Here is a 13908-nt window from a genome sequence, read left to right on the forward strand (position 1 = left end):
TTGATGGCGGCGATTACATACACCGGATGCTCCGCAACCGAACTTAAGAATTGAATGAATGCAATTTTTACTCGCCGCTTCACGTTGAAGGCGCATTACGTAAACACGCGTTATAAAAACATCTTTACGGCGGAAACTCGTCCGCGCTTTTATATTAAAATCCTGGGCATCCTTCTTTCATCCGCGCCGTTTAATAACGTTAGGCGTTTCCCACTTTACGTCTCGCGGCATGCAAATATTTTTTGTTCCGGAAACTACTTTAAACGTGTAATAACAATAGAAAACGTTTAACAAAGGCTTGGGTAATCACTGACCCGGATGTGTATTGATCACATGTAAGCATGCACATTTTCGTACACGACACACACGTACACACAGATCACGAGACATGTGTTGGTATTTGCGAGTGGAGATTCGGTATTTCTTGTATTTAATTAAATATCCACTTTGTAGCGCTCGGTGGAGGAAATTTTTAACGGAGCTGAAACATTTTTCGTCTCTTTTGTGCGCCCTCCCGCCATGAAAAGAGATATTCCGTTGACACGTACATGGTAGCTCGTTTGAGAAAAGAAACCTTCGGCGAGAGATAGAATCCGAAGAAAGGTATCGGTGTACTGTCAGGTTCCATCCTCACGAAAAATCAACCCATCAATGTTACATGACGTCAAAAAAGCGACTATTTCTTCTTCGCGAGAGCTTTACCGGAGCATTTCTCAACATGTTTGACTTCATCGCGACACTTTAAACTTATATCAGTTTAGAAGGCAGTTTATATTATAGATAGCAAACACTCTCTAATCATCGATCTCTCGAATCATAACGCGGTCTCGTCCATCTAAAAGAGGAAGAATAGGATGTAAACCGGAAAACTGTTACCGATCACTAGACGTGTCTTCAAGTGTATTGTGCTTCTGTCACGTGCAATATCCCCTCGAGATGATTGACACATTCGTCTTCGGTCCGTCTCGTTGGTCGTACGTCGATCGGTTTCCAATATACGCTCCCTAATTCCTACATATCTGTGCAGGACGTTGTCACTCATATTTGACGTGTTTCTCAGAACGTATCCTGCGGCATTTGCACGCACGATGTTCACGCGATCACCCGCTGACAGATATGCGTAATCGTAGGTCTGCACGCACCGTCCAGCGGGATCGAGATACATGTATCTGTCTGCGTTGGCAATGCAATTAAGATCCCACTTTTTCCCTGACCATTAATGTTAGATGTTAATTTGAAGCAAGAAATATTTATACGTTACGTCTGACGCGCGTATCTACCGATATTTTATGAGGAGCTTGGAAACTCGTACTTTTCTGTAAATTTCTTGCATCTGTCTGGCCATGTAGCGCGGTTACTACTGTTCCGGACGGGTGTGCACTCTCTTTTTTGTTTTCAGCCGCCGTAACTATATGTACGCGTTCCCGGACGTTGTAATATCGTCGGGCCAGGTGCCGATGTACGATATCCACTCCTGTAATATTCATTTCCTACGGTAAAAGCCCTCTCAGCGACTCTTTCAAGCTCGGATATCGGGGGAAAAAACGAGGCATTTCCGTTGGTAAATGTCACGGAGGTTGGTAGATGGGCAGTGCCCACATATTACCAATCAATTTGCCTCTGTCGATACAGAGGTGGAGAGCTAGCCAGGAGAAAATATCAGGCTAACTGCACGAGCGAGCGAATACGGCGGAGTGAAAGAGAGAGTGACGGAGAAAGGTAGATAGAAGAATATATAGAACCCTTATGTGCGTCCACGCGCGCGCGCGTTCGCGAGTACAGAGATCCCTCCATCATATTTAACTGAGATAGCCAATCACCCCTGTCACTAGCGGGTGATAGATTATTTTAATCAAGTTATTTCACCTGAAACCCGATCACTCTCGGCGATAGACGCTCGAGGACGTGTGTAGGTACGCGCGAATGTATACATAAAAATCAGATTAACCGTTTGAAGAGGGAGAATTACTCGGCGCTCAAACTCGAAAACAATCGATGGGTGCCTGTGCACGCGATAGCGATTCGAGCTGGTTTGATTATAAATTATCGATCGCGCTCGCCGCCGTCTTGTGTAAATTTTCATATGTCAATCGTTGGCGATCGCTATATCTTTATCGCCTTGTCTTTTTGAAGAAACGACGTTTCGGTATGTTTTATTTGAACATGGCCTGGGAACGTAGCTATGGACGGAGTACGGTGCGAAGTACTGAATTATTGTTGGGAGATCTTGTGCACCGCTTGGAAAGTTTATCTCGAAACTGCCTCACGCCTGAGTGATTTTTTCAATAATTCGCGAACGTCGACTAAGTGTAAATCACTAATCTCTATGTAGTTCTCCCCCTTTCCCTTTTCCCTCCTCGCGTTTCCTCGATAATGTATTTTTTAACTCCTCTGATGACGAATTGATCGACGGCCGGCTACGTGAGTTTCCAAGTTCTTATCGAGTTTCCAAGGACTTTCGATATCTTCAAGTTCATTCGTACGAGAATCCCTTTTTCTGCTTTCGTAAAGTATCGCTCCGTTTTAATATGATTTTCCCTTGTTAAGGGAAAATTCTGGCTTCTCCCGGTCACGCTCAACCGTGAAGTAAGTCAATTAAAAAAAACGACCGATTTAAAAATTGCAAAAAGTACACAATTGAAAATTAATAAACAATATTAATAAATAATAAAAATTCGGTGCTAGAGTTAATAGATTCATACAATATGTATACAACATCCCATTATTATTTGAGAAACATTATTCAGTGATTCAGTAATTTATTATTTTTGAACGTTTTCCCTACGGAAAAATTCATATGGATTATTATAAATTACTGTATTTGTAAAAAAAATAACGCGAAAAAATCGGAATGCGATGCTCGACAAAATTATCATTAGTTGCTAATCGAATTTTTTGTGTACGGTTTTCAATTTTCAACGTTATCAAATCGACGACAAAACAGATCCACCATAATATTTCGGTCTCGTAGATTTTATCGCGAAGATCGAGATATCGAGAACAATAATTTGATACCGCCTGGAGATCGATCCCAGATCTCCCGGCGGTTTATGGGTCGTTTTCGTGGCTAAACGCTCTCGCTCCCTTCGTCTTGCTTCCCGAGATGTGCGAGCTTCTTTTCGGGAAAGCTCCTCTTTGTGGAGAAGTCCGCGCGGTTTACTGGAAATACGAGTGCTCGGTCGACGGTGCGTCGAGCTCTAATCCGCTCTTTATTTCCCAAAATCGTTTTTCCACGGCGCGATCTTTATGACAAGATTGTATCATACGTAAGAACATTAAATGTGTTGTTAGCGAAAAAAAAAGACATCGACGTAAAGAATGCTTTGCTAGCCGCACACTCTCTCTCCACCCCCTTTCCTCCCTCTAATTCTATCCGAGTTTATAAGTTTGCGCAGGTTGTATTTGCTGTTTCTGATTTAAATAAATTAGACAAAAATTTTATAGAAGAGCGAACAAGAAAAGTAAGAAAATATCGAGATGCTAAATTCGTTCAGCGATCTTGAACGATCTTTCTGGAACGGTCTTTGTAAATCCCTTCTGCCGGATCGCGCTTTTCATCAGCATGCCGATACGTCGCGTTACAAGCGCTTCTCGGCTTGACTGGTGAGAAAACAAACAAAAAGAAAAAAAATAAATAAAGAAGAAAACAGCTTGTCATCCTTGAAATTGAACATAGTCGTACGGCACATGCCAACGCTACGAACTCCGTTATGAAGAATTGAATAAGGCCGAACGTGACGTCAGCTATTAAAATAGTTGCAGTCGCGAACGCGCGCGTATTGACAGGCTGCTTACAATAGACCAGCTTGTTGTCGCGATGCAGAATATCGCTTCGCTTGGAGGCGCCTCCGAGGGATTATAGTCGCACTTCCGTTTTCCTGTTCACACGGTGTCCTTTTAAGCGAGCCCGTCGAAACGACGCGGCGCGGCGCGCAGGAACGGTAATTAATTAGTAATTATATCAGCGGCTGCTGCCCCGGAAAAAGCCAGTCCTCTTGCGTACGCGCTCGCGCGCGAGCTGGGAATGGCTCGTTGCCGTGCGCTGGCAACGAAACTCTCCCCGATAACTTTGCTTTCTGACCTAACTCCAATTTCCGTTAATTATACCGTGGCTACCTATCTACTACCTTCTCCCTCTTCCTCCCTTTCTCTCCTTTTCTCTCTCTCTCTCTCTCTCCCCCTCCCATCCCCCATCCTTCGCTCTAACTTTCTTTCTCTGGGTTTTCTCCTTTATTTTTCTTAATTCTTTCTTTCATCTCGTCTCAGTAAGGATTCGCGATACTTAGCACGCGTTGTGTAATGTCGTTGACGGTAATTATGCGTCAGGATCTGCGTAGTTATGCTCTTTAAAACACGCCATGCAGAGAATGTTTTAATGAACAGAAAGAAAGGGAGCAATTTTTTTTATCTGCCTTTCGGAATTTCGCGCAATTATACAAATACTAGATAAGTTCGCGGGAGCGACGTAACACGCGCGGCCTCAAACTTATTATTGATAAAGAGATCGACGCGAAAACTGTTCAAGAGCAGTACAACTCCATATATGCAGCTGTAGACGTTGCATCTCAGTGTAACCGAAGACGCAGTTGCGACTAGAAACAATGTAGTCATGCGATACACCTGCTATTAGACACTGACAACTACGGGGATACTTGATACGCATGGTAACTCTCCGCGGAGCGTAATCTACGAGAACTGCAAATTAAGATCCGCGGTAATGGCTGAATATGTCCAGAAATCAATCCGGTTTCCAATGATGAGAGAGTGAGGAGGAGAGAATGGGAAAGGAGGGGGAGGATGAAAGACAGAAACGCGAGAGATGCGTTCACATCGATGCGTTAGCGGAAAAGGACGCACGCGACCGTCTGTCTGCCTCTCGAGTATTAATAAATCCTATCTGCTGTCGTTTCCATCGACTCTCCGCTTTTGCAACTCGCAAACGCAATCGCGGAGCAGGACCGGCATCTCCGTGTAGCGAATTCGCGAAATTCCTCGTCGTCTTTCCTGTTTCTTCAATCCCGCACCCCAGTTTCTTCCGGCCTCGTCTGCTCCCTCCCCTCGGTTCCCCGCTCATCCGGGATTCCGAAACACTTGGACTTATTAAATGCAAAATGCTTCCGGCAAACAATGCTTAATCGCGACGTCGCTCCTCGTTGTAATCCTCGTTGCTACAGATGCAGACGCAGAATGCGAGAAAGAGAGAAGGAGAGAGATTCAGGAGGAGGAGAGAAAGGAGGATGAACGATCGCGCGACGAAGAGAGGAAACAACGGCTCTCTCGCCCGCTCGCGCTCTTTCGCGATAATCCGATCTCTCTAAGGAGATTCTCCATTTTTACAACTTCGTTTGAGCTCACGGCGGACTCCGTTGCCGAGGGGCATTCAAAATATTCGCGGAATCTCGTATTTACCCTCGTGGCCCGTGGAAAATCAGGCGGAAAAGACGTTTGGTTCGAAGGGGAGAGGGCCCATAGAGGAGAGAAACGAAGGGTGAGAAAGGACCTCCTCTCTGCAACCACGGGTGACCGCTCGGCAGCGGATCACGCTCCGATTATTTAAAAGCAATGGAAATGGATGGTGATTTTTCGTTAGCTCGATTTATCCAAATGTACGAAGGCACAGGAAATATCGAACGTAGGGAAGAGTATTTTGATACGGAGATTACATTATACAACGTATTGAGATTGCATTACGCAATAGCATTACGTGATACGAGAAACGTAATGTTCCTTCTCCGTTGTTGAGTTTTTTTTTCTCCATATATCGAATCCCGGAATTTAAAATGTAACAACCTGCATGCCCCGTATAAACGTTCGATACGGAGTATAGGCAACATCTGCACATAATCCATAGATAAATACGGACCGTCGCGTCGCAATCAGTTTACGCGCGGGGATCTCCGTGTAATAGACAACAGGATGTTGAATTATCCCTTTTCACCGATATAGTATTACACTGCACGTATTTTCTTCTCTCGACCTGGAAGAGAAACACCGGCTTTTCAGCTCGCGCAATCGCCGCGTTTCTCGCGCGGGAAACGAGAAAATAATCCTGCGGGGCTCGACATTTTCCGTCTCCGAGAGGGAGAAGCAGCAGTTACAATTGTTTCATTACGTTCTCCTCTTGCCCACGTCGTCGTTGGAGAACGGCGCGCGGCGTAACCCTGACGCGTACAAGCCCGCCGGCTGCTCGCCGGGCGATCCGGCTGAAAAATATCGTGGCCGTAGTCGCTTGGATAGTTTTGCGTTGCCGGCGCGCGACGCGGCGGCGCGGCGCGGCGGACTCGGGTCCTCAGATTAAAATCTGGAAACTTTCCGACCGAGCGAGTGTATATCGCCCATCGTCCGCAGGCGGCCCGTAGCAAACCACCCCCGTCTGTATCCATCCTCTATGTTTCAGGCTGCACATTCCCGGAGGAATGGTACGGTCGGTGGTTCCAGTCGGGGATTACGGACTTGGTGACGGTCAACGGTTCCGAAATCACCAGCAAGGGCTTCTGCATCGAGAAAAACGGCGACAAGTTTCTCGTTCATGACACGTGAGTGACCGTTCTCGTTTGAATTGCAAGTGCGGAGTTCAGCCGGGCGATATGAAACGATAGTATAGTATTCCATCCTTTTATGCCTTCCGTTTATACTCCCGTTCTCCCGTCCTCCTGTTCCCCTGTTCCCCTGTTCCCAGTCTGCCCCGTCACTCTCCCCCGGACCAACGCCAACGCCCGGACCGGCGCGGCGGTGTTCCCCGTCGCTCCCGTACTCCCTTCTTTCCAGCTTTTATTAATTAACTGCCCTCCGACAAAGCGCTCGAGGCGACGTGCCAGCCGAGAGAGCACCCGGCGTATAAAACGTTTCTCCTGAAATTCCATCCGTGAAACCGGAGCAGGGGTGGCTTTGAGATCGAAGAGAACGGGCGATCCGTACCGAGCGGAGCAGTGCGCGCGTTCGTATATCGATATGTGTACCTTTACCATCGGCCGCCGTGTTCGCGCCGCGCGCGTGTAGTGGTAAGATTTACGACGAATGCGTAGTCGGTAGAGTTACCTACGCGAGCGTATGACTAAATGTTAAATAGAAGCTGCTCGCGAGTAACCCCGAGGCTCTACGAGCGAGCTCGACCCGGGAGGCAAACTCACTCACTCTCTTTCTCTCTCTCTCTTTCTCTCCACTCTCTCCACTCTCCATGATCCATCGCGCGAAAAAGACTTTTCAGTTGGTTATAAAAGCCATGTGTAAATTATAATTGCGATCGTTACAGCGCCAACCAATTAATTCCATAACTCCTTGTAACTTGAAATCGCTCGTTTTGCGAAAAATAGATATGTAGATATGGACACTTTATAACTAATTACGTCATATATTTTGCATGCTGGATACGTGGAACGATGATCTAAAAATACGTATAACGATCCAAAATGTGAGTGCATTATGAATCGCATGATTGACGTGAAAATCTTTTATTGATGCTACATTAATAAAATTATTATTTGATCGAGAAAGGGGAGAGGACTCGCCGGCGCCGCTCCTCTTCCTCCTCCTCCTCCTCCTCCTCCTCCTTATATATTTTCCATAAAATTAATGAAGCACGAATTATCCAATATTTTCGGAGGAATTTTTCAGCATATATAACGAGGTTATTGTATCGCCATGTTTCCCCGCCGCCGTAGGAAAATAATTGGAACGAGTTTTCGAGGTCCGATCACGTTATAGAAAAGAACACATTTCTCACCGGTTCGATCACACGTGCTTCTCCCGTAACAAGAATTTTCCCTATATTTCCATTTCCAACACGGTTTCCGCAAAATCCGCACGTCGCACGTCGGTCCACATGTTATATTTCGGCGGAATAGACCGCGCGCCGTCCGTCTGTATACTTTCGCGCGGTAGTTTCTAGTCAAACACGATCTTTTATCCCGCGATAGAATTACAAAAGCGATATCGCGGCCCGGCCGGATATAGCAGAGTTCCGTGCCGAAATGATTCGCGGCCGGGAAGTATCTCGGATCGGATCGGATCGGCTCGTTCCCGCTCCCGAAGCGAGAGTTGCTTTGTTGCAGCTCGACGCGGGGAACCCAATTAATTTTGTTTGATCGGCACTTTTTCCAATTTTGCCGTCAGGGCGGCCGTGTCCCACGTCCTCATTCGCCCCGTATATCCTCATCGAAGACGTTAAACCGCGACCCACTTCGTCCGGATAATATTCGCGATATATACTCGTATACGTAGGGTATTACGCGCGCGGCAGAGTGTTCATAGTTCAGAATTAAACTTTCAGCTGAGTTAAGTCAGGCCAGTTTCCCCGACTAATCCGAAAGATACGTAGCCGCCTGTTCTATGGACATTATTATCACTGGCCGTCCTGCCAGATCGGATATCGTACAGTCACGCGGCCACTTGCGCCGATCGTTTGACTTGATTAACGTACGGCCATAATCGTAACATTAGCGGGGCAGGAAAGTTGTTTTTCGCGGTCGTTATTGATCCCCCCGGGAGAATGAATGTACGAGCGAAGAGAAATAAACGGCGGCGGCTATCCGTGATAGAATCGGCCGAAGAAACTATTCTCTTCGTCGATATAGGGTGTATAATTGTACATTCAATAAATATCATTATCCGCGGTACAACGTTATTTATTCACCGTTCTCGTTCCATTTTTCTTTTTTTACTTCCACAATACTTGCCGATACGATGCTCGAATTGGGTCGAGTGGAGATCTCGCCGAATGAGCAAAGCGGTTTTGCCAACGGCATGCAAATCTTTTGTGCAACGAACGCTTTAATTCGCGGGATAATTTCGAGAATTCGCTCCGTTATTGAACATTCCGATTACAAACATTCAGTGATAATGTAAATAATTATCAACGCATACAAACTTACTGATGCAAAATTAATTACACACTGTTTTGTACAATGTGTATGTAAACAAGAGCTATTACAAAATAAATTTATCAATTCGTTCTTTATTTAGAATTTTATAGGTTTAATACTTAAATACTCGGATAAATATCTAGTTGAGAATTTGAGATGTATTTTAAAGTTTCCGGACTTTGCAATTCGAAAACAAATCTCGACAGTAAAACTCTATGGGTCTCTGCGACGTAAGGTGAACGTTGAATTGAGAATAATTCTCCATTCGGCATCCATTTGAAAGTGCGATCATTTGGGACCGTCTCTTGAAAGCAAAACTAGAGTAGCGAATAGGAAACTTGTGTTTAGTCTGTACTAAAGAAATCTTAATAGCGGCCCTTTTATTTATGCTAGATTTTTTCTACTCGTGATATTTTAACGTCATATTGCTTGGATTTGCATCGTATGAAATTGTTTTTAATTTTTATCTTGAAACACGTAAAAGAAATTGCAAAATTTCTATAAAAATAACATGTAGTGATACGTTAACGTACATAACTAACGTATAGTGATTTTGTTAATTATTTTAACTATTTTTTTTTAGACAAAAAGAATTTTGGTTAAAGAATTTTTGATAATTTTTATAATTAGTTATCAATTTTGTGGAAATAAAATTAACGAAGAGGTTTTGGGAGGTTTATTTAAATAACTATGTAGTATATTTAATAGTATATTTAAGTAACTAGTAAAATATAAACGCTCTCAGTTGAATCAATCTTATTAAGCAATGTCGGTGACAGAACAAGCTTATCGTTTATTCATATTCATGTTGTTGGTGGAAAGCATGATGTTCTTAGGAAATACGATACACAAGCGGCATACGTGGATAGGTAGACGGGTGGGTAGAGAGACAAAGTGATCACGAGAACATCGGGAGACGCGAGTAGGATGAGAGGAAGAAGGACAACGCGAATGGCGCGGCAGGTGACGTAGAAACCGAGCAGAGTTGAGAGCTAAGTTTTAATTAATGTAATGGAGAGTAGCGCGTGATTAGCCTCCCAATCAGCACGCTCCTCCTGCTGCTCCGCCGTGAGTTCTCCGGTTAGAGAAGGACGCGTAACGTAAAAAGAGACGGAGATAAAATTTCTAATAAGAAGATACGAGGGAAAACGGGGAAACCGAGAATGAAAAATAAACGTCAGATAAAATAAATGTAAAAAAATTTACATAAATTGTTCGGTGTTATCGAAATTTTGTCAGGAAAAAAAAATTCCGTTGTACCCTTTTTTCACCTTTACATATGATATTCGTTGATCTTGAATTCGATACTGGAAAGAGAAGGGCTGTAAAAACGGAACGTGACGATATTTAAAAAAAAAATATGAATTTTTTGCCCTTTACGCCTGAATAGTAATAACATTATTTGTCCAATGCAGATCACGATGCGCCAATTTGTGCGAGCACAAGAGCTAAATTGTTTGCTTAATGTGCATCTAATTATGCTGTTCTGCATTCTGCATTAATGGATAATAGGTATGAGTGCAAGCGTCATAGTTTGTTTGTTGTTGGTAACGTGGATGTTACCAAACTAGCGATAACTTGCTTATCTTAAGATAACTAATCTAGTGTGCGTAATCCAAACTCCTAGCTGAAGGTAATCACGAGAAAATTTTCGCTCCAGGGGCAGCACAAAAGAATTTTATTTGTTTGTTTATTCATTAAAATGTAATTGCGATGATACAGTTGTCGTACATATTCGATCAATCATCGTGCTTCATAATGAACAATCGGTGTGCCGGCAAACATTTTACAACGCGAGTTCGATATACACACGGCATGTCAATTAATTGATTTACGGGGGAGCGATATTTATGAAGCGTGATACTATCCTACGGTTTTTCCGTTAATTCTTTTGTTCGATTCGACCGATCGTGTTATTTCTCACCGTGACAGGTATCGTCGTGATATTCGTCGACCCGATAATAGTTTCGATCGGGAACAGACTGTACGATACATTGCGCTCGACCGTCAATTAACGGTAACCGATAATCCAAAATAATGACAAGCGATTGCAGTTTGCGCCCCGCGATAACTGTTTGTCGATTTAAAAAGCGTAGAGGGTCTGCAGTTTAATTTTGTATTGCAGACAATTAAACTCATCTTTGCGACAGCGGTATCGTTATTGCATCAAGAATGAAGGACAAGAATACAGATAAACGTTAGGGGAATGTACGAAATCACGAAATTAATTCTCCACACACAGGGATATTGGGGGTTTATTTTATGCTACAAATTCATTAAATATATTTTTTGGGGGAAAACTGAATTAGAAAAGCAAACTTGTGTTCATACTGAAAAGATTCAGTATGATTTGTTAACAAAATCAAATTAAAAGATTTATTTAGTTAAAATTACAATAAAGCGTTTTTACTTTAGTTCTATCTTTATCTGTTTTGTTTGAGTTAAAAATATGTGTAAAAGATAATTAAATTGTGGCGGAATAATATTAAATAAATAAGCGGATCTTATATACAGTCACGAAACTAATTGTCCGAGCACACAAAATATCGGGAATTTATTTTATGCTACAAATGAAAAGCATACTTTTGATGAAAAATTCGTTACTGGCAACTCTTTTACATTTCCAATTGAGTTTTCCCTAAAAAAAATAATAATATTTGTTGAATTTTTTGTAACATAAAAATAAACTTCCATATCCTGTGTCCGGACAATTAGTTTCGTGACTGTAATCACACATGCGTACAGTGACGAATACACGGGAATGAAAGAGAAAAAATTATGAAAACAGTACGTTTTTTTGAGAAGGGCAAAAAGAGAAGTTGAAAAGTTTCCGGAAAATAAATTGCATCGGGTTGCTACTTGCGATGCGAGGTTGAATTATATCGAACAGTAGTTTGAATAAAGTACCTAAAAAGTACTTTCCGAAAGAAAACCGTCATAATAATTGACTCATTTTCTTTAGATCTGTAGATCTGTACTACTTCAAGGGCCGATTAATCAAAGAGATACTTTATGCCTCGGCGAAGTTATTGCGAAATTATTACTACGAGTATGCTCGCGAGGAAGCCTGGCGATTACATGATTAATTCCCCCCGTACGATGCTGGATACGAAATGGGTACACTCGTTAGCTCGCGATAATAAAATTAGTAGTCGCGGACGTCGTCATTAATCCTCCTTAAGCGATAAAGTAGCCGGCACGTTGTAATAATGGAGTATTAGATCTCATTATTGCGGGATAATTGGAAAATGGTGGAATGGCGCGGAAGATGTGGGTTACATAGGATACATATAAACTACATGGGTGAGCATAAGATAATTGAATTGCCACTGCGCCCGTGCGCGTGAAGTCCATATTAACGGGAATTTATTAATTTATCATCGTACGTTGCTCGATGCTAGTTCGGGCTTGGGATCTATATCTAAGCCAATTATTGCTCACGCTGGAAACTTGAAAAACTTGGGCGAAACGAAAGCCCGTTATAAATTACGTCGAGGATCACCATTATGATTTCACGTTTAATGATCTCGTAATCCGAATTGATTCGAATCGAAGCTGTAATTGGTATCTATTAAAATGGTCGCGATTGTAGGAGGATTCTCCCCCGTTTGGTTTGATCTTCTCGTAGGTACCTCGATATATCGTATCGATTATCTCCGCGGAAGGGGTCGTTAACGAGATGTTGTGACGTGGTAAGATAGCGATATTACGTTACATTTAATCGCACTTCGGCGTCGTAGCAGCGACGTCTACCCAGACTAAGCGAAACGGATCATTCAGTTATGCAGGCTGCAGCTCTCCGTCAATGTAGGCCTAACGATCTCGCAATGATTAGATCACGTGTACTGCACGTTCGTATCCCGTTCTAATTGGCGTAATGACGATAGCTAATTAAGCGGAGCTAAACATGTTCTAACAACAAGTCAGTCATCCGTAAGCCATACCGAATTGCGTGTTCTGGCAATTCGTTTCTTTCTCTACATATATAAATTAACGCGAATAATATAAACGTGAATAAAGAAATATTACATCTGTGCGAACGGACTAACATACATTCGTAACCAACTGGAAACCGCGGTCGGACGCTTTCGCGCTCGTCGAAAGAGAAAGTATTTCTACGCGCGACTGTGACGACCGGCGTCATTTCCGGACGCGCGTGGCGGAGGACGAACAAAAAAAAAGAGAGAGACAGACGGTTCGAACGGAGCGCAAGCCAGCCAAGAGAGGAAGGGGTTGGGGAAAAAAGTTATATTGCCTCTGCGTCCGGAGTGACGAGCCAAACGCGTCGCCGGCATATGAATAATATCGCGTCGCGGCATAGCAGCGTTTCGCGTCGCACGGCCCTTCGACGCGGTCGTCTCGACGGAGTATCCGCTGATTGGATTTGAATTGGAGAGGGTAGCTCGCGTCTACGTCGTCAGGAATTGTTGACGTTCCGCGTAGAGAACGAACCGGCAAAATTAGATGGCGATTTTTTGCGACGAAAGACCGTGAATTAGCGAAAATCAAAATCATACCTGCGCTAGGTCTGTTTTCGGACGTCGGAAAATGTATTATATTACTCTCTAAATCTGAATCAGTGGATAATCATTGATTATCAGTGAATAATTCTGATCGTCAGTTTCAAATATGCCACTGGTAATTAGTGAAAATTTGAATTAAAAAATCAATAAATTTGTTGTATATTTATTAGTACTTATGAGTGTATTTATTAATGCGTTGATTAATGAAAATTTTTCAATGATTATCAGTAACTTTTCATTGATTTTTAAGATAATCATTTATTAATTCCGTTAAGTATGTTATTGATAATTAGTGATTATCTACTGATTCAGATTTAGAGAGTAGGTGGGGTGGGCAAAATGTAACGCTGTTTTTATAAATAATGTCAACAGTACACAGTTTTGTTAATATAATTTATTATTTATTCAATAATATAATCGCCATTATTTCCTATGATGATCATTCACTTATTCATTAATTTTTTAATTTTTTTCTCAAAGAAGCTATTAACTAGCTTTGATTCTGTTAAATAATGCTCAAGTAC

At 42.7% G+C, this 13908-nt stretch overlaps 1 protein-coding gene across 8 annotated transcripts in view; it reads left to right on the plus strand.

Annotated features, from left to right (window-relative positions):
* LOC105193330 overlaps positions 1–13908 on the plus strand; it is a 248987-nt gene that overhangs the window by 165166 nt on the left and 69913 nt on the right. For all 8 annotated transcript variants that reach the window (XM_039458101.1, XM_039458105.1, XM_026135776.2 and 5 more), the window contains one exon: positions 6398–6536. In XM_039458101.1, coding sequence (XP_039314035.1) covers positions 6398–6536 — 139 coding nt within the window. The remainder of the gene's footprint in view (positions 1–6397; positions 6537–13908) is intronic.

This window comes from Solenopsis invicta, chromosome 15, assembly GCF_016802725.1.
Source record: "Solenopsis invicta isolate M01_SB chromosome 15, UNIL_Sinv_3.0, whole genome shotgun sequence".
In the NCBI taxonomy this organism is placed as follows: Eukaryota; Metazoa; Arthropoda; class Insecta; order Hymenoptera; family Formicidae; genus Solenopsis; species Solenopsis invicta.